Below are 21,692 nucleotides of genomic sequence, written 5' to 3' on the forward strand. Positions count from 1 at the left end.
TCAGTGCCCACTTCCCCCAGCAGTCTCTGTCTCTGAACCCGGAGGGCCCGCTTAGCTACCAGACATAAGGAGGAAAAGGTAGTGGCCCCCGCCCTGTGGAACGCCCTCCCATCAGATGTCAAAGAGATAAACAACTGCCTGACATTCGGAAGACATCTTAAGGCAGCCCTGTTCAGGGAAGTTTTTAATATGTAATGCTGTACTGTTTTTAACACTTGATTGGGAGCCGCCCAGAGTGGCTGGGGAAACTCAGCCAGATGGGCGGGGTATAAATAATAAGTTGTTGTTGTTATGATGATGATGATGATGATGATGATGATGATGATGCCAGGCTCTTAAACTGCAAGTTGGTTTTGTACTCCCCACAAATGGATGACATCACCCCCAGGTTTCATTATGCATCTACATAAACTTTCCTCTACTCTTAGAAATGTGCACAACAGATCAGATGACCAAACCAAATAGCCACATGGCTTAGGAGCTGAGGGTCCTGTTCAGCCCTTCAGTCTCTCCGTGATTGTCCAAAGCAGAATTGCAAAACAGGAAAAAGCATGCCACTTTGCTCAAAGTGCATACATGTATCTGGGTCACATAACTTTGCCTTTATCAGCCCACAACCAGGGATTGCCCAGGTGCCAAAATTAATTGATTAACTGATTGCCCAGAAGCATGCAGAGCCCTTCCTATAGCAAACCACCAGTGAAGATGTCAAAAGCTCTGCCAAAAGTAAGCCATCCTCGCTCTCCCCTAAGTAGGGCTGGGTGATATCTGGTTTTCAGCATCACAATATATCACCAGCTAAATATCACAATATCTCAATATATCTGCGGCGGCAGAGGGCCTTGCTGGGGGGCCCCGGAACAGTGGAGGGTGCACCTCACTTCCCCCACAGCCGCCGAGGGCCTTGAGGTTCCCAGCAGCGGTGGAGGGCCTTAAAATGCAAGGAAGTAGTAGATGAAAATATGAAATAAACTTCCATATAATATATTTAATATATTTTCAACCAATTTAAAGAGTAGTTTGTGATTTATTAGTCAAGTTGCATCTGCTTTCCCACTCAGAGGTCTAAGTGGAATATTTGCATGCATAAGCCCCACTGAATTCAACTAAACTTACTTTTCCTTTCCTGGGAGTAAGCCTCATCGAATTCAGTAGGACTTATTTGTGAGTAGACACACATTTGCTTGCACTGCTTACCAACAAACACCCTTAGCATCATGCTCACATAGTACCCAACCTCCCATTTCAGCATAAGGCAGCCAGCTAAATCTTCTCCCCTCCACCCCCCCGAAGGCCCCCCCAAAAGCCCTCATCCCACCAATCTCTCTCTCTTTTTATCAAAGGCAGGGACGGAGGGCAAACAAGCAAAAAGATAGTCTCTTTAAAAACAAAAAAACCCTTCCTTTTTAATATGGTGAAAAGCTATTTAGGGGGAACCAACAACATAAACACCCCCAGAAAATAAAAACGAAAACTCTTCCCCCTCTTTTTTTCCACAGGTGGAGGTGAGCGTGAGGAAGAAAGAAGAGCTTTCCAGTGCTTTATTTATATTCTTTGTATATTTTGCCACTGAATCACTGGAAAGACTCCAGTGAAACCGATAGAGTTCCTAAGCTCAACAATTCCAGTGGTTTCCTAAAAAAAAAAAAAAAAAAAAAAGCTCAGAAACTTTTGGGGTGTCCTGGTCTTTGCTTTTTGAAATATGGTAACCCTAGATCTGCTTAGGAGGGAGGAGGGAGAGAGCAAACAAAGCAGGAAACACAGCGCCTTGCTGAAACTCTTATCATGATGTATTCAATGATATGCACAGCTCCCACCCCCAGGGTAGTTTTCTAACCCTCCTCCTAACCCTTACACAAGGTAAAATCTGGTGTCTGTTTATAAAAATTTCCTCTTTGGTTTAAAACATCAACTTGCAAAGGCCTTGCTAACTTTTGGCCAAGAGTCACATAGAACTCACCCATCACCTCCAACTGCACATGCATGAAACTCTCCACCTCGTCGCGGAGGGTGCTGTGGGATCGCAGAGGCACGGGAAGGAAGCCATACACCTCTTTGTTGCACACGTACATCTGAACTTCTAAACAAAGCGAGGAGGAACCACAAAAGGGAGCACATAAAATCAAGATGTCATTGGGCAGCAGAAGACAGACCCCTCTCTGTATCCTTTCCAAGTCAAGGAGTCATGGCCATTGTTATGTTTCACCTCCATATGCATGAAGTTGGGCTAATTGGTGATTAAAATAAATTCTGATGGTACACTTGGCAGCCCACAAAATGCTCCAGTACCCTGTTCAAAGATTTAAAACTAGGTGGAGAACCAGCCCAAGAAATCTGCACTATTTGGGCTACATGCAATTCTACAGGAGCTCAAAATGTAGGAAGGGGTGCTGAAGTCAGCTTCCCAGGACTCTCAGGAAGCTTTTCTTCTTTTTCAAAGCTTCTAGCCCTTATGTTAATTCTCAATAGCAAAAGAGGTGCCTGGACGAAATTTTCTGTGGTTGGGGCACAGCTTCAGCACCCTTCCCTCTCCCATGACCAACAAACCCAGAGCAAAAAATTCAAAATATTAAAACACAGAACAACAAAGTATGCAAAATAAGACCAATTTATGATTCCCCCCCCTCAAGATGCACCATTTATATAGCTTGCAGAAATCCACATCTATTTTTTGTTTTTTGTTGTTGCTAGCAAGGAAAACATATAGCCCTAGTTACGGTGAGGAGCAAAGATCAAAGTAGAACTGGTTGTGCCTGGAAATCCCAAGAATGCCTCCTTGGATTCATGGATTTGTGTTTCTGTTTAGAAGGCACTTGCCTCAGCTGAACTGAACTGGCCCCAGGCAAGCAGGCAGGTAGCAAAGTAGATCTGCTTCTCCTTGCCCATGCTGCCACCTGGCTGCCCATTCCATGGCAACACTATCCCAGGTGCAGCAATATTTAAAGCGGAGATGGGGAACCTGTGGTCCTCCAGATGTTGTGGGAGTACAATTCCCATCCATTCCATCATGACAGCCAACAGTCTGGGATGAAGGGAACTGGAGTCCAGCACAATCCCCACCCCTCCTGTTTTGAGTCCCACGTGCAGGCAATGGGCCTTTTGGAAACAGAAGCTGCCTGGGAGAGACATCCCTTGAACTCCACACTCTTGTCCCTTGCAACGAGTGATGCCAGCTGATTGATCAGAGGGTGTGGTTGGGGGGGAAATGGCCTCATGGGCCAAACTGCATCCCCAGGGAAGGTAAGACTGACCCCCTGGCCAGATGTTCCCCACCTCTGGAGTAATAATTTCCACAGGGTGCTATTTCCTAACAGCAGGGAGCAGCATGGGGCTATCCAATCTTCTTCTCCTGGCTTCAAAGAGCAGCAGTTGTATGTGATGAGAATGGAGTGTTTCTAGCAGGCAACAAGTTGGGGACTGAAGAAATACTGTGGCTCAATGGTGGAGGACGTGTCTTGCAAGCAAAAACCCTGAGGTCCAATCCTGGGTGTTTCCAGGCAGGGCTACGAGGGACTTTTGCCTGAAACCTCGGAGAGCTGTAGCCAGTCACTGGCGAATAGTTTCATAGAATCATAGAGATGCAATGTTGGGAGGGACCACAAGGACCATCTGCTCCAACCTCCTGCAATGATGAAATCACAGTATGACTAGGCATAAGGCAGCTTCCTGCGTCCCTATTTTCCAAGGCAAAATAAGGGAAAGTATGCAGCTATGCTGAAGAATTGTTTGCAAGGCAGCTCAACAAAGAAAAACCATCTCAATTAATCTTGTTGATCCTCACAAACAGATGCCTCTGCGAGGCCAACACACACAAACCAAGACGGCATCCTTCTCTGTGAGCAAAGATAGGGCTTTGACTCACCTGCCTGCCTGCAGGCAAAGGCAAAGACGATGATGTCATCGAATGCCCAGGTGTAATCCGGATGGGGTGGGTAGAAGACAAGGCTCCGAGTGGCCTCTTTCTGCAGGTTGATAAGAAAGGTGGAGTGCACCATGGGAACAGCAAAGCAGCCCTGGCGGTCTCGCTTCCTGATGGGGATGTAAGCAGGCGTGCGCTTGTAATAGCCCTAGGAGAAGCAGAATGGAAATTCCACATGAGATTTCCTGCAAAGAGAAGCAGGAATAGAGCCCAGCCTAGGAAAACTTGCAACACTTCAGCATCATGTGCAAAATGAGTCTGTGCTGAATTATATGAACAGTAAGGCAGGAGAAACGGCGTTTCCATGTGCTGCTCTGGTTCGCCAGAAGCGACTTAGTCATGCTGGCCACATGACCCAGAAGCTCTCTGCAGACAAACTCCGGCTCCCTCGGCCTATAGAGCAAGATAAGCACCACAAGCCCAGAGTTGTCTGCAACTGGACTTAACGGTAAGGGGTCCCTTTACCTTTAAGGCAGAAGCATAAAAAAACAGTCTCATACATGATGACAGCACTTAAGAGCTCTAGCTGCACGGTTTTTAAAAGACTTGCCTCAATAGTTAAACTAACTCATAGAATCATAGAGTTGGAAGAGACCACAAGGGCCATCGATTCCAACCCCCTGCCAAGCAGGAAACACCATCAGAACACTCCTGACATATGGTTGTCAAGCCTCTGCTTAAAGACCTCCAAAGAAGGAGACTCCACCACACTCCTTGGCAGCAAATTCCACTGTCGAACAGCTCTTACTGTCAGGAAGTTCTTCCTAATGTTTAGGTGGAATCTTTTTTCTTTTTTCTTTTTTTCTCTCTCATTATTTTAGAGAAAACACATTGTATTAGATCTAAAGAAAAAAGATAGCAAAATTAATTCAGAAGATATTGGTCCTCTTTTACCATGTACTGTAAAAAGAAGCCACTGTTTCCAAAAACACACCATAGACACACAATGTTTTGAAATCAATTGATGTTTACACTTTTCCAATAGGGTAAAGTCAGAACTTGCTTTCTTGGTTCATGTCATAGCAGAGAATATTTCAAGGAAATGTGCAAGCATGGATTTAATTTTAACTTGTCTTTTTAACTTATCTTTTTATGGCTCTAGGTGCTTGATTCTTAATTTGAAGAACATATCCTTTTCTTATATAAACATTTTTTCAATGAATGAGTGCAGATGCTCATCATCCTTGATCCACACACAAAGAGAGATTCTGAAAAAGTGAGACCTGTACTGGCTAGGAGGCAAGGAAGTTGCAGAGAATATGCCTGGTAGATATTTCTCTGTGTTGAATTTGTTGAAGGACAGAAGATCGTTGAGGTCATGTCAGCTGACAATGTGCTTAGCCATGGATATACCAAGTCCTTCATGCCTACTGCCTCAATCATAGTCTTTGGCTGTGGTCTCAAGCACACATGGCGAGAATAGAGTTAAACTAGAGGCTGGGATCCACCTACCTGAGAGGTCATCCCACACCAAAAGTTTGAATAGGCTGCCCGTGAGTCCAGCATCGGAGCCACCACAGTCTTGTTCTCAGCTATCAAAAGGCCCAGAGTGTCAGGGTTCGTCAGGAGATTGTCTGCATCCACAAACTGCAGAATTATGCAGCAAGAAAAAGAAGAGAAAAGTCAGTTCTACAGCAGCTGTTCCAGTTTAAATGTTGTGAATCCCCAAGGTCCAAGGTTGCTGGTGAGCAAGAAACCTTAGCCAACAAATTACTGTGCCCCTGTCTTAGGACCTCAACTTCTAACCTATGCTTATGATACGCCAACATTTTAAAACTGGCAGCTGCTGGGCCAGATCTGGACCCAGGAGATTTTGGTCCAGCAGATGCAGCCTTGAGATCCAATTGCCAGAAAAATAACTTTTCAGAAAGGAAGGGCAGGAATGAAAATGAGAGGCGACAGCTGTGATGTCAGTGAAAGAGAAAAATAAGGATGGTGAGGAGTCAGCCATCTGCTTGGCAAAGGAAAGACATGTTGCCCCCCCCACCTTTCTTATTGCCCCCTATACCTTCTCAGAAGGAAGGGGACCCCAAACTTGGATGGCAGCTGCTTTTCCAAGGGGCATTATATGTACCTTCTCATGGTCACTATTTAGTAGGGACCAAGGCTTTGATATTCTGATACCTGTTCCTGGTAAATTCTTGTCCGTATTTTGCTTGCAAGGGCAGCTTTGGGGATAACCACCATTGTAGCACAAGAAGCTAGAACATTCAAGCTACTAGTCATTCCTATGCAGGAGGCAGAGACGTGAATGTGTGAGCACAAGAGCACTAAGGCTCCGTGGAATTCACAGCCTGCCATTTTCCAGCTGGCAATATTTATTTTGGTCTGCAGTGCGAGGCACCCGTTTGCTTTTCCTTTTAACTAAAAGCACCAGCACCATCTTAGCTTCTAAAACAGCATAGGACAGTATATTGTGAGGCCATTAAAATACAGAAAGTGGAGGAGGCCCTTTTCTGCACATGTAACACAAGGAGGACGCCTCAGATTGCTGTAAAAACAAATGGCAGAGTGTGTCCCTTTTTTCATCTGTGAAACAGAAGGAGGTATGCTTGGCTTGGAGGACAACTACAAGAAAAGCCAGCTTAAGCATGCGAGGACACTCCTTCCATAAGAAATCCTTTGAGGAACTGTGCAGGAACTGAGGTCCATTGTGGGCTTATCTCCTAAGAGCCAAGGTACTGCTAGGATTAAAAGAAACTTGATGACGTCTACACAAACAAACAGGTGCCTCTGCTTTTCATGAGCAGGGCAGCTCCCTCCAGCCCTAGCAAGAAGCACAGAGACACACAAATCACTCCCTGCCAGCAATTCTGGGCTAGGGTCAGCACCTAATTCCAGAACAGAAGTACAAGGCATGACAAGCCAAGGGGGCTGGCTCCCAGTGAGAACAGCTGGACTTCTACCACTCCATCCCAAAATCCCACCCCAGTTGTGCTTGCCCAGGACTGAAAAGCACCAAGGGAAAGAGCAGCCCACATAAGAATGTCGGCTGCACCCCCAGCGAGGCGAGGCTGAGGAGGTCAGGGGGCACGAAGGGACATTGGAGACAGGGAAGTGGCATCATCGCCCCCAGAGATATTCCACTCTGTACTAGAAGAATCAGGTGAGGCAAGGAAGGGCATCACCTGCTGTGATCTGCATTGGATAGTTTCCTTTTAATGCCAGATTTGGCAGTATTTGCAGAACAGCAAAGTGGCAGAAGAAAAGAGCTGGATAAGATCAATGGACAAGGCACTGCCGAGGCAAAGCCAGTCTCACCCCAGAAATGAAGGGCCAGCCGTGAGCTCTCTTCTTCTGTTACTTTTGTCCTCAACCAAAATCTTATTACAAGAAATTGAGGGTTCTGACCAAATACCACATTTGGTTTTGAGAAGAGGTCTTTCCCCACTGCACGGCTGGGGCGGGGGGCAGAAAGGCTGCCTTTCCCTATGGAGAGTCCAAAGGCTGTGACTTGAGATCTCTAATGGAGGGACCACCAAGCTTTTCGGCCAGTGGTCACAGCAACTGTTCCCCCACCCCCCGCACTTCACTTAGAATCATAGAATCATAGAGTTGGAAGAGACCACAAGGGCTATCGAGTCCAACCCCCTGCCAAGCAGGAAACACCATCAGAGCACTCCTGACATATGGTTGTCAAGCCTCTGCTTAAAGACCTCCAAAGAAGGAGACTCCACCACACTCCTTGGCAGCAAATTCCACTGTCGAACAGCTCTTACTGTCAGGAAGTTCTTCCTAATGTTTAGGTGGAATCTTCTTTCTTGTACAGTGGTGCCTCGCAAGACGAAATTAATTCGTTCCACGAGTTGTTTCGTCTTGCGATTTTTTTCGTCTTGCGAAGCACGGATGCACCCTGGTACTGTATTACTGTATGAACATTATTACAGTACTCCTTTTATAATGGGATAGCGGGCAAAGCACAAAGCGGGTTTCCCCAGCCTGCAGGATCTGTTGCCGAGAAGAGGCAAAGACACCCCCTCCCACCTCCCCACGAAAACAGCCCCCCCTTCCTCTGTCGCCAAGCCTTGCCGCGTCTTCGCTCCGCCAAACCGCGTCCCACATCAAAGCCCCAGCCCGCTCCTCTCCCTCTCTCTCCACGAGCTGCCAAAGGAAGTTCGAGCCCAGGAACCGAGGGTGGACGCACGAAGCGCCCGGCGCGGACTCTCCCTTGATCCCTCCGTTACCTTGCGCCACGCCGTCGGGCTCCCCACAGTCTCGGCAGCTGCTCCCGGCTTCTTCCCACCCCCGCAAAGGCGCCTTCGCGGCGGCCCAAGCGCAGTGGATGCCTCCTCCTCCTCGGTCCCCCTCCTCCTGCCTTCACGCAGTTAGGGCAAAATGGAGCAGCCACGTCGGGAGGGGGAGAGAGAGAGAGAGGCAGAGGCAGAGGCGGCGCAGAGACCCAGCCAGATCCGCTGCCTCCTCTGTGCCCTCTCCAGAAGAGGATCCCTCTGCGTCGTTCTGCTAGATCCGGCTTCTGTTGCGCCCAAGTCTGTTATTTGTTCTTTGGCTCCTTCTGCAGTCTTTCTTTCGTGTGCTTTTACGCACACGCTCTGTCTCCGGAGTGTCTCTCCTTCCCCAAGGCTGAAATTGGAAAAGGTAGGTCGCTCCCTCGCTCGCTCGCTCCCTGCCAGCCCAGTTCCCACTTCAAACTTGGTACAGTACTGTATTACAGTAACGTTTTTAAGAAAAAGGAAACAAACTCGCAAGACGTTTCGTCTTGCAAAGCAAGCCCATAGGGAAATCGTCTTGCGAAGCGCATCCAAAACGGAAAACCCTTTCGTCTAGCGGCTTTTCCGTCTTGCGAGGCGTTCGTCTTGCGGGGCACCACTGTAGTTTGGATCCATTGCTCCGTGTCCGCTTCTCTGGAGCAGCAGAAAACAACCTTTCTCCCTCCTCTATATGACATCCTTTTATATATTTGAACATGGCTATCATATCACCCCTTAACCTCCTCTTCTCCAGGCTAAACATGCCCAGCTCCCTTAGCCGTTCCTCATAAGGCATCGTTTCCAGGCCTTTGACCATTTTGGTTGCCCTCCTCTGGACACGTTCCAGTTTGTCAGTGTCCTTCTTGAACTGTGGTGCCCAGAACTGGACACAGTACTCCAGGTGAGGTCTGACCAGAGCAGAATACAGTGGCACTATTACTTCCCTTGATCTAGATGCAATACTCCTATTGATGCAGCCCAGAATGGCATTGGCTTTTTTAGCTGCCGCATCACACTGTTGGCTCATGTCAAGTTTGTGGTCAACCAAGACTCCTAGATCCTTTTCACATGTACTGCTCTCAAGCCAGGTGTCACCCATCTTGTATTTGTGCCTCTCATTTTTTTTTGCCCAAGTGCAATACTTTACATTTCTCCCTGTTAAAATTCATCTTGTTTGTTTTGGCCCAGTTCTCTAATCTGTCAAGGTCATTTTGAAGTGTGATCCTGTCCTCTGGGGTGTTAGCCACCCCTCCCAGTTTGGTGTCATCTGCAAATTTGATCAGGATGCCCTTGAGTCCATCATCCAAGTTGTTGATAAAGATGTTGAATAAGACCGGGCCCAAGACAGAACCCTGTGGCACCCCACTAGTCACTCTTCTCCAGGATGAAGAGGAATCATTGATGAGCACCCTTTGGGTTCGGTCAGTCAGCCAGTTACAAATCCACTGAGTTGTAGCATAGTCAAGACCGCATTTTACCAGCTTCTTTACAAGAATATCATGGGGCACCTTGTCAAATGCCTTGCTGAAATCAAGGTAGGCTACATCCACTGTGTTCCCTTCATCTACCAGGCTTGTAATTCTGTCAAAAAACGAGATCAGGTTAGTCTGACATGACTTATTTTTCAGAAATCCATGCTGACTATTGGTGATCACAGCATTCCTTTCTAGGTGCTCACAGACTGTTTGCTTAATGATCTGCTCCAGAATCTTCCCTGGTATTGATGTCAGACTGACTGGGCGGTAATTATTTGGGTCCTCTCTTTTCCCCCTTTCGAAAATAGGGACAACATTTGCCCTCCTCCAGTCTGCCTGGACTTCGCCTGTTCTCCAGGAATTCTCAAAGATGACTGCCAGTGGTTCTGAGATCACATCTGCCAGTTCTTTTAATACTCTTGGATGCAGTTCATCTGGCCCTGGAGACTTGAATACATCTAAACTAGCCAAGTATTCTTGTACTATCTCCTTAGTTATTCTGGGCTGTGTTTCCTCTGCTGAATCATTTGCTCCAAATTCTTCAGGTCGGGCATTGTTTTCTTTATCGGAGAAGACTGAGGCAAAAAAGGCATTGAGGAGTTCAGCCCTTTCTGTGTCCCCTGTTTGCATTTCACCATCTTCTCCTCTGAGTGACCCCCACTGTTTCTTTGTTCTTCCTTTTGCTACGAACATACCCATAAAAACCTTTTTTGTTGCTTTTAACCTCGCTAGCAAGCCTGAGTTCATTCTGTGCTTTAGCTTTTCTGACTTTGTGTCTACACGTGCTGGCTATTTGTTTGAATTCCTCTTTGGTGGTTTCCCCCCTTTTCCATTTTTTGTACACATCCTTTTTTAATCTTAACTCAGTTAAAAGTTCTTTAGATAGCCACCCTGGCTTCTTTAGGCACCTTCCATGTTTCCGTCTCATTGGTATTGCCTGAAGTTGTGCTTTTACTATCTCCCTCTTAACAAACTCCCAGCCATCATGAACTCCCTTTCCTTTTAGTATTACTGTCCATGGGATCTCACCCAGCACTTCCCTAAGTTTTATGAAGTCGGCTTTCTTAAAGTGAAGAAATTGAGTCCTAGTATGCTTGGCTGCTCCTTTCCGCTGTATAGTAAACTTCAGAAGAGCATGATCACTCGCGCCTAATGATCCTTCCACTTCTACCCCACTAACCAGGTCATCAACACTGGTTAGGACCAGATCTAAAATGGCTGTTCCTCTTGTTGCTTCTCCCACTTTCTGGACAATGAAGTTGTCTGCAAGGCCAGTGAGGAATCTGTTTGACCTTATGCTCTTGGCTGAGTTTGACATCCAACAAATATCCGGGTAATTGAAGTCCCCCATTACTACTATCTCCCTTCCTTTTGCATGCTTGGCCATCTGTTCCAGGAAGGCATCATCTATGTCCTCCGTTTGGCTTGGGGATCTATAGTAAACTCCCACAATGAGGTCTCTGTTATTCTTCTCTCCCTTAATTTTTACCCAAATGCTCTCACTTTGGCTTTGAGATTCTAAATCTTGGATCTCTTCACAGGTATACACATCCCTGACATATAATGCCACTCCTCCTCCTTTCTTGTGTGGTCTGTTTCTCTGAAATAGATTGTATCCCTCCATTATTACATTCCAGTCGTGGGACTTATCCCACCAGGTTTCAGTGATGCCTATTATGTCATACTTAATTTGCTGCTGTACCAAGAGCTCAAGCTCATCTTGTTTATTTCCCATGCTTTGCGCATTAGTGTACAGACATTGAAGTCCATTAATCATTATCCCATGTCTCTTATTTAAGGATTTTTTCCTCCCACCACTAGATCTGCGTGCTGTTTGCTCCATTTGGTCTATGACATTTGGATGATCATCTTCATCATCTTCAGGAGCACTGTCTCCCTCCCCCACATTAGTCAGTTTAAAGCCCTCCTGATGAGGTTTCTGAGATTTTTGGCAAAAACATTCCTCCCAACCGTTGTGAAGTGCAGCCCATCGCTTGCCAGAAGTCCATCTTCAAGAAACTGCAGTCCGTGATCTAAGAATCCAAACCGTTCCTGTTTACACCATTTGCGAAGCCAGCTGTTCACTTCCACTATTTTTCCCTCTCTCCCTGGGCCACGTCGTTCAACTGGGAGGACAGATGAGATGACAATTTGTGCATTTAATTGCTTCAATTCCCTGCCCAGAGCCTCGTAGTCTCTTTTGATCTTCTGGAGGCTATTGCTTGCAGTGTCATTGGTTCCCACATGAACCAAGAGGAAAGGGTATTTGTCAGTGGGTTTTATGATTCCTTGCAGTCGTTCTGTTACATCTTAGATCTTAGCCCCGGGGAGACAGCACACCTCCTGAGACATCTTGTCAGGCCCACAGATCACTGCTTCTGTTCCCCTCAGTAAGGAATCCCCTATCACCACTACACGCCTCCTCTTAGGTTTGGTCGGGGTTCTTCCGTGAGCTGTCCGTTCCAAGGTCACCTGCACATTCCCTGAGGACTGACTTTGCTGCTCGTCTTCATATATCTGATCGACTGTAACGAGGGAGAGATCCTCAAATGGAGTCTGCTCTTCGTCTTCCATGCTAGGGGAGAGGACTTCAAAGCGATTGTGTATTTCTAAACAATCAGAGCGAACCCTGGGCCTCCTACTTCTCTGAGTCACGTTTCTCCATATATCTGGCACCTGTGTTGGTGAACTAGCCTCCTTCTCAGGGGAGTCCCCTGTCTCCTCCTTGGTGGAGACGGTGTGCTCTGTTGCTTCCAAGAAGAGCTCCAGCTCTCTAATTCTTTGGAGCGTAGCTACACGTTCCTCCAGTTGCTGGACTTTGTCTTCTAAGAGGGCAATCAACATACAATTGCTGCAGGTAAAGCTGCCTGCAACCTTTGGCAAGAAAGGTTTTCTTTCCCCAGGGAAAGGAGGAGAGAAAAAGTGCAAACATACATGCTTCACTTTCCCAAGGGATCTGCAGAATTATCCAGAGGTTTGGGAGGCCCTCAGGGCTGAAAGAGGAAATGAAGTAAAGTGTTGCTCCACCAACTTCCGCTTTCAGTTCTATGTACTTTTCTGAGGAGAGACGGGTGACCTCATCACTTCATGACTCAGGAGGAAGACCATGAGTGGGGGGCTCAGAGGCTTGGTAGGAACAGGGAAAATGCCATGAGGGCACCTTTGCACCCACAGGCGTCATCTTAGCAACCTCTGCCCTAGGGCCCTTGGTGGCACACTTATCCTTCCCTTCTCTGTGCAACATCAGGGGCCCTTGGCTTGGCCAAAGCTACTTCCCAGGTCAAAGGGGAGGCCCTGGTTCAGAATGTATTGAAAGCTTGGAAACAAGTCTGCTCACTTCTCCCAAATTTCCTTGGGAGGTGGGGGGTGTAAAAAAACAATCCTCAGCGCTTAGGCAAATTATTCACAAAGAGCTTCATATCATTCTCCGTAATCCCTACAACAACCCTATAAAGCTAAGTCAGAATTATCATCCTCAGATTTCCGCTTTGCCTGGGGTGGGGTGAAGAGGGATTATCACGGCAAAGGTGTTTTATTACCTGAAGTCCAAAATCCAAAAACATCCTTCCCACCTACAATTAACACAGGGAATGAACCACAGGGAAAGGAACAGCTGCACAATCTGACAGAAGCAAAAAGTGGGGCTGGTTTGAAAGGAGGCATCCCCAGCCCAAACACTATAACCATTAAATGACACAGTTGTTTACTGAAGTATCCCTAGAAAAGTCAGGCTTGTTTCCCAGCCATGGGAATTAAAACTGTGCAGCCCACACTGGTCTCCAGATTATCTCTCTCAGCTATGCGGCTGAGCAGGGCACTAGCATGCGCTGAAAGCCCTCCTGGATGTGCAGACTGCTGTGCTGCCACACAGCATACAGTGATGCCCTAAATCAAGGTCCCTGGAAGTCAGCCATCAGATCTTAGAAATGCAGCTCCCCCACCCTGGCTTCCCTCCCAAGCCTCTCCTTACCAGGATGTAGTCAGCCCACATGTCCCGGGCAGACTGCAGCGCTGCCTGGCGAAGCTTCATGACATGTTCATAACGGGAATTGGACCAGTGCTTGGGACCTTCCTCATCCAGATAGGACCTGCCAGGGACAGCGAGGCTCAGGGTGAGGTCACATAAAGAAATCACCTTCTTCCCCACCCTACCTGCCCCAACGGAGGAATCTAGATGCGCTTAATTCCCACAGATGGGGGATACCCAACAAAGTGCTTCAGCCAGCACAAGGTTTTCTACAGAACGTCTCCCTCTCCCATTCCCATGCATCCCCATGCCCTCTCCAGATCTGCTCTGGAGGGTTGAGAGAGCCCCCCAGAACAGATGGGGCGAGTGCCATTGCACTAGTGGAAGCATTTTGCTACCCCAAGGGATTTTGTGACCTTCATCAGTTGGCTCTTATCCTTATGACACAGATAAGCTTGAAAAACAGGGAGAGTAGGTGCTGAAAGCAGAAGAGGCTGCTAAAGTCCTTTACACACTTACCTGTGAGCAAGTGCCATGGAATCTGGTAGGACTTATTTCTGAGTAGACGTAGACTGGATTACAGTGTAAAGGTTTCCAGTGTCTTGGCACTGCAAAGAATCTTGCCTTTCCTCCCAACTAGTAAAATAGATTTAGTTCAAATTGCAGAATTGTGTAAAACAAGAGGAAACTACACAACTCTGTTCAATTTGCATAGTTTATACTAGAAGCAGCTGCTGCTTTTCCTTGCACAGAATTTGAATTCATTTTATTTTTAAATGCAGAGTAAACACAGCCTGGCCACAGGGTATCATTCGCCAGAAGCCTCGTTTGGGCCATTCATCCGTGGCCACAATGTGCAGTTTTGATGTGCCTGTGGTGCAGTGTCCGAGGTGCATGCCCTGCCTTGCTGAACAGAGCTGTCCAGGGGAACGGGGTGGGGGTGGGGCTACCCAAGTTGACTCACTTATGCAATCCACCCACCCTTTTCTACAAGCTGTCCATCAACAAGGCTATGTCTGCAAAACATAAGGCAAAAAAACAAGTTTGTGGAACTCAGCCACAGAGCAGTCTCTGTGTTCTCACTCTCTCCTTGGGAATTGGATCCCTCTTCAAATCAAGTTTCTGTTTTCTTTTCCCTTCTCTTCACCTCTCCCCACAAATACTGGAGCCCTTTTTCTCTCCTCCCTTCCCCACAATGCTGGTTTGCTCACCTGGGTTGCTCCATGGGCCGCCACTCCACCGAGTGATACATGTTCTGTACATTCATCAGCCATTCCCGAAGCACAGCTGTCGTGTTGTCCACATTGTGATCAGTTGCCACCCTAAAAGACGCGCAAGGCAATGGATTTGGAAGCTTCATTCCTCCCCACCTCACACTTCCAGGCTTGCAAACAGCCACTTGCCAAGGTTACCCAAAATGTAGGACACCAGTATTTTAGCATCTGCACAGGTTTCTAACTGGGCACAAATTTCATTTGAAAATGTATACCCCACACTTTGAATATACCCCACACTTACAGTCTCCAAGAAAAACCAACCCCACTTGATGATTTAAAAAATGTACAAAATTACAGTTCAGCTAAAGAAAAAACAAGCATAGAAAGTGAAGTACAAGAAGCAGAACATAAAACAGTGAAAGAAAAACTCAAGCTGCAGGAACAGAGCTGATGTAACTTGGGAAAGTTTGGGAGAAACACTTTTGACAAATGTAAAAACACAACAAAGTTGGGGTCTGCTTCACTCAGGGGAGGAGGATCTCAGAGAACTGGTGCTGCAACGTCAAACCAGATGCTCAAGTCACAGCATGCAGGGATGTGCAGCACCATCAAGAGCCCTTCCTGGCTTAGGAAAGCAATTCCCTTCAGAGAAGAAAAGGCCCACACAAAGGCAAGTTTCCAGAAATGGCTCTAGAGTTCCCACGCCTTCTCCAGAAGACTCTGCCTCCCTCCGACTGTGCCACTCTCACGCCGTGGAGCCTGGTCCTCTCCCTTCCCCCTGCATCCATTCCCCCACGTGGATTTTATCTGTGGGTCAGCAAATCTGCTGCTTCTTTGGACAGCCCTGTCCTGAAGGCCCAAAGCAGCAATGGGAATCCTGCGGCCCAATAACTGCACTTGGCTCCATGCGGCGGGGGTGGGGGGGCAGGAGAACAAAGGATGTCCTGCCCAGCTACAGCTCCCACCCACCACCCATGAGTGCCCCAGCTATGATTACCCCACCATATTTTTAAAAGATCAGACAGCACTCCTCATTCCGAGCCAGGATGAGACATCCTAAGCCCATAGCATCTGATATTTTAGAAACTCCTGTCAGCCCCAGTCAGTGTGGAGATCTGTGTGAGCCGATCTCACAGTTCTTCAGGCCATGTATGTTGAGGATCACGTTTCTTGCAGATTAATTTGTTGACTGTAACTAACCTCCTCCCAAACCTTGCTACTTACAATGAGTATGTTTCTTATTCTTATGTGCATCATGATCCTTACATCTCCCTAAACCTGACAAATTGCCACCTATTACTCTGCCTCCATTCTTCATTAGGATGAGCCGCCCCCCCATCAGATCAGGGCCTCTTGGGGTTGTCAAGCCACTCAGATCCTCCTGGCCAGCTGCCAGAACAGGAGAGGGGGAGACAGAAGGCGGCCAGTGTTTCCTTTTACCACACTTTCCATAGCTGCAAGATGTTCCAGTAATGAAATGTTGCTGCCTTTTGGGGGGGGGGGCACTTTGCACAGGTTCTGAGGTATCATATTACATCTTTTTGAAATGGATTCTGACTTAGGCTGCCAGCCATTATGGAGAGCAATGTTGGTGCCCAAAGGCTTGCAAACCAATTTCACAGTGAACGACGATTTTGGGTCCACTGAACATCAACCAAAAACTAGGCACAGCCTCAAAAACCACACAAAATTAATATATGATATTAAACGTATCTATATGATATTTAAAAAGTATCAAAGCAGGCAAGGAAGGGGAAAATTAACCCTGCCCTTCCTTACTGTGATACAGTATCTGTTTGGGTGGGGGGCATTTTGGTGCCAAAGTGACTGTCAGCTTCAGAAGAGGGATTTTATTCAAGACCACCATCAAGGGAGGGATCAATTATCAGCCACTACTGCTGATATAATTCACATTTTTTTTATTAAAGCCAAAGAAATACAGTATTTTGATAAATATTGAAAATAAAATGAAAATTCACTTTTGAATTTCAGCCTGCGGATGGAATTGGCTGCAAAACAACTTCAGCCCAAGCCACTCATGTACAGTAATCTTGACAAACAGGCAGGCAAACTTTTGTAAACTGTCTTTACTGACATTTCCTCTCCCCTTCCTCCAGCTGGCTACTCTGTGCGCAAACCGTTTTTGCTCTGTTTTTTGAAGACTAGTAATTTTCATGTGCTCATTCCCAAAGCTGCTTTCTAATCTTTCATGGAGTAGACGGGAAGGCAAAGTTCTGCAGCCTCAAGATACTTTCTGAGTCACAAGCGGGGATCTGCTCTTGCACCCGAGTTCTGCTTCCACTGGATGCCGGACTACATGGGCCAAAGCCCACCAAATGCATGCATGCACAGAGGCATACTGGGTGGTGGCTGGAGGTGGCTGTTTTCTTCCCCGAGTATGGACTCAATCGTCTCAGCAACACGGCTCTACCCATATTTACTGGGAACTAAAAAAGCAAGGGACACGGGTGGCGCTGTGGGTTAAACCACAGAGCCTAGGACTAGCCGATCAGAAGGTTGGCAGTTCGAATCCCTGCGGCGGGGTGAGCTCCCGTTGCTCGGTCCCTGCTCCTGCCAACCTAGCAGTTCAAAAGCACGTCAAAGTGCAAGTAGATAAATAGGTACTGCTCCGGCGGGAAGGTAAACGGTGTTTCAGTGCGCAGCTCTGGTTCGCCAGAAGCGGCTTAGTCCTGCTGGCCACATGACCCGAAAGCTGTACGCCGGCTCCCTCGGCCAATAAAGCGAGATGAGCACTGCAACCCCAGAGTTGGTCACGACTGGACCTAATGGTCAGGGGTCCCTTTACCTTTACCCTAAAAAAGGGGGAGAGTCTCACTCTGTTGAAAATGGGGTGTGGAGCGTGGACGCGCCGCTCCACAAGTTCCGGATGGCCATTGGCCCTGCTTGCTTGAGCTGAGTTTCCTGCATGGCAGGGGGTTGGACTAGATGACCCTCGGTGTCCTCCCCCCTCTACACTGCTAGGATTCCGGGCGAAACATACGCGTGGCAGCCGCACAGCCATCATCTGAGTGCCGCGGCTCGGAGCGGCCTCCTCGCGAGCAAGCTGCGCGGCGAGCGCGCTGGGCTTTCGGCGGCGGGCGAGGCTGCGCGGGAACTGCGCGATGGGAAGCGGCTTGGGAAGCGGCTCCTGGGACTGGGTCGCCCGGCAAGGCCGGCCCCTCGCTCGCTCGCTCACTCACCAAAGCGCCAGGCGGTCCTTGGGATGGCGCAGCCTCTCCAGGCAGCCGAGCGCGGCGGGCAGCGAGTGCGCCGCGTTGCGCGCCAGCAGGGCCAGCAGGACGCGCGGCGGCCGCGCCGGAGACTCGGGCACCCAGCGCTCCTCCGGGAAGTAGCCGCGCGCCCGCCCGCCGCTCCACGCCAGCAGCGCCGCCAGCGCCAGCCACGCACCCCGGCGCGGCCCCGCCGCCGCCGCCGCCGCCGCCATCGCCTCGCCCGGAGCACCAAGCGCCGCCTTCCCGCCAGGAAGCAGCCGCCCCCGAAGGCGGCCCTCCGACACCAACGCCAGGCCGGCGGGGCGGCGGCGCGCCTCGCTCCTTTCCGGAGGACGCGCCCGGGCTGCGCGCTCCCAGCAGCGAGCGAGCCACGCGGCTGGCGAAGGCATCCTCCGGCCGCAGAGGCGCTTCGCAGAAGGGGGCTGCTTTGCTTAGGCGGGCAGAGACGGTTGGGGACAACGGCTTTTTGGTTTTTTGAATACTGGATCTTCCTCCGCAAGGGCAAATACGGATTACATAGCGGGGGCGGGGCGGTATATTTATAGAGACAGATTTATAAACCACTTAAGCAACTCTCTACAACAGTGCATAAAATTAAAATGTAAATAAAAACAACTTAAAGACACCCCCCCAAAAAAAATCCCACAAAGGAATGAATACACTTAAAATTAATTAAAACGCAGATGAAATCAGTACGGCACTTCTGGGTGCTACATATTAAGAAGTACAGCATACAAGGAAGCTGAGAGCAGTAAAGATAGACAGGGATAAGGTGAGAAAGTCTCATGAGAAAAGGATCAAAGGACTGGCGTTGGGGATGCGATGGTGCTCTTCAACTCTCTGCAGGATGGCCACACAGAACCAGTGACATAGTGTGGGTTGCCAGTGCCCAGGGCCACGTGGAGGGAGGGAAACGGATGGAGTGCGTATGCACATTCAACTAAGAGCATCATCCAAGAGATCCGCAGGTGCAGAGATAAGAAGAATTGTTGCATTGTCAGGAGAGGTCACTTCTTGGTTCACATGGAGACACCATTTTCAATGGATCCCTGTGACAGAAGCGCAAAGCTGTATTGAGACAGCACCAAGCATTGAAACTTTGCGCCCCCAACAATTTTGCGCCTGGGGCAGCCGCCCTGTGGTCCCTCCCACACTACACCACCACACAGTTCAAGGCAAAGACATGTTCTCTGCTGTCCCAGAGGGCAGGACTGGATCTAGTGGGCTGAGGTGACAGGAGTATACAGTATTTCAGTTGATCATTGGGAGAAAGGAGCAACTGGACAATCAATCTAGAGGGGTCGTCAGGTGTCTCTCTCTAGCTCTGGGTTGATGAGATTATCTGCAAGGCTCCCACCAACACTATGAAAAAATGTTGACACAGTGTCCTATCAGCCATTTTGGGTGTCTTCCAGCATCTGGCCTGTCCAGATTTGCCAGCTGGACACTCACAAGATCCAGGTTTGTTTCTTGGAATTATTTAGTGGAGTGGCAGGAAGTGCAGCTGCAGCTCTGTGTCCCAAGATAACCTCCCCCCCAGCACCCCTCCCCCCCCCCACTCCTTGCAGCCAGGGATGCTGCAAATGCATCTGCACATAGTATGTTCTGTAGGAAATAGTCACAGCCAGCTGCATTAGAACATCTGGAGTTGCATCAGAACAAGACTGTGATCCAAGCACACATCTTCTGTCCCGGGGGGATGTTTGAACACAACAGTCCCTTTGCTTAACCCAACTGAAAGCCTGCTTTATTCAGTCCCCATAGTGGTGATCCAGGTGTGTTTAAATACGCACAACTACCAACAGCTGGAAAGTTTGCTACTGTTTGTCCCAGCAAATAGTGGGTGCTGTTTGTCCCTCTAAATAGGCAGGGGGCTTGCCTTTGTGTGTTTACTTAGAAGTGCTACTCAGGGGCATGGTCGGCCAATTGGTGCCAAAGAAGGACAGAAACTTTTTTATGTATGCTACAGCAGCAGCAAGAGTACTTATTGCAAAGCATTGGAAGACGCAAGATCTACCCACCCTGGAAGAATGGCAGATGCAAGTAATAGACTATATGGAACTGGCTGAAATGACCGGCAGAATTCGAGATCAAGGAGAAGAGCAGGTGGAAGAGCAGGTGGAAGAGGACTGGAAGAAGTTTAGTCTATCTACAAAAACACTGTAAAATCTTTGAATGTTGAGGACATTGAAAAGGAAAAGAAGGGGTTCTAGTGACTGAGATAAAGAAGAGCACAAAGGGAGGGATCAAGAATCAAAATGAACAAAGATTGAGCTTGCTGAACTAATTATTACATAGAATACAAGATCGGGAGGCGGGTGGAAGTAAGGAAAATAAGGTTTTGAAGGTTATAATTGGAAAGTGAGTTTTTTATGTTAAAATCTCCTTTTTTCTCTTCTTTTTTTAATCTATGTTTTCTTTTTCTTTTGTAATGTTTGTGAAAATTTGCTTTTTTGTTCTTTTTTGTGAAAAATGCAATAAAAAAAAATATTAAAAAAGAAGTGCTACTCAGTTTTAAGTAGCTTTTGAGTGTGATGTCACTGTTCTATCACTAGTGATAGTTTAAACATTATTGCCATTGTTGGTTTGATGGTATAGTTTGTGTGGTTTGATTTCAGATGATGTTTGTACATTGCCTTGAAAGGCGATCACTGGATTTAATATTAAACCCATTAAGAATAAGAATTCAGTGGGGCTTACTCCCAAGTCAGTCTGCATAGGAGTGCTGCTGTGCAGCCCAATCCTATGCAAACCCATTCAGCAGTCCCACAGACTTGCTCCAAGATAAGTGCACAGCGTTTCCGTGTGCGGCTCTGGCTCTGGCTCTGGCCAGAGCAGCGATGTCACGCTGGCCATGTGACCCGGAAGTGTCTCCGGACAGCGCTGGCCCCTGGCCTCTTAAGTGAGATGGGCGCACAACCCCAGAGTCTGTCAAGACTGGCCCGTACGGGCAGGGGTACCTTTACCTTTACCTTTAAGTGCACAGCGTTGCCTCTTCTTTAAGCCAACCTCCTTGGCTCTTGGTTCTGCTCTTTCTCAACAGCACTGGCAGCAAAGGTAGGTCTCTTGTTCAGAGTTCTCTCCCCAGTCCAACAGGTGACTCCCATGGTGCCACGGCTGCAGCCAGGTCTGCTGGTGTAGATCAGGGATGCAGCACCTGTGGCCCTTCAGATCTGCTGGACTTCAAATCCTGCAGTGTGACAGCTTGGGGAGATAGAGGTGAGTAGATTGACCAAAAAACCATCCCAGAACTGGGTTCCAGTGCATTCCACCAGGAAAAAAGCACTGACTATTTTTATGTTAAGACTTTAATAGCATAAGAAGCAATGTTGTTTGTTTGCATGGCAGCATCAACAGATAAAGGTTCTCCAGTGCATCAACACCTACCTCCCTGAGGGCTTTGGCCCGGCTGGGTCAGGCCTGCACCTTGCCTGGATGGAGGACAGTGGAGAAGTTCGCCCCCTGGACAAAGATAAGACTTCAGTGAGGGGCAGGAGGCAAGGGGAGGGCGCTGCCTCAGGGGCCAGGATCCACCAGGGAAGCAGATCCTGACAAGTCTTTCCTTCCCGCTTGTTCCTGATGCAGATCTTCCCTCAGCCCTTCTCCCCAGGCAGGGAGAGGGTGCCATCTTGGGGTCTGTCTCAGGTGCCCAGAAGTCTTGGGCTGCCGTCTT

At 48.2% G+C, this 21,692-nt stretch overlaps 1 protein-coding gene across 1 annotated transcript in view; it reads right to left on the reverse strand.

The window, feature by feature from the left end:
• The window catches only part of COLGALT1 (collagen beta(1-O)galactosyltransferase 1), a 32,510-nt gene extending 14,087 nt beyond the window's left edge, over positions 1–18,423 (reverse strand). The window contains exons 1-6 of the mRNA XM_079967823.1: positions 17,987–18,423; positions 14,781–14,891; positions 13,573–13,690; positions 5,372–5,506; positions 3,863–4,067; positions 1,961–2,080 (exon numbers count right to left, since the gene is read on the reverse strand). Coding sequence (XP_079823949.1) covers positions 1,961–2,080; positions 3,863–4,067; positions 5,372–5,506; positions 13,573–13,690; positions 14,781–14,891; positions 17,987–18,408 — 1,111 coding nt within the window. The 5' untranslated portion in view covers positions 18,409–18,423. The remainder of the gene's footprint in view (positions 1–1,960; positions 2,081–3,862; positions 4,068–5,371; positions 5,507–13,572; positions 13,691–14,780; positions 14,892–17,986) is intronic.
• Between the last annotated feature and the right edge of the window lie 3,269 nt (positions 18,424–21,692).

Source organism: Podarcis cretensis (assembly GCF_951804945.1).
Source record: "Podarcis cretensis genome assembly, chromosome: 2".
Classification (NCBI taxonomy): domain Eukaryota; kingdom Metazoa; phylum Chordata; class Lepidosauria; order Squamata; family Lacertidae; genus Podarcis; species Podarcis cretensis.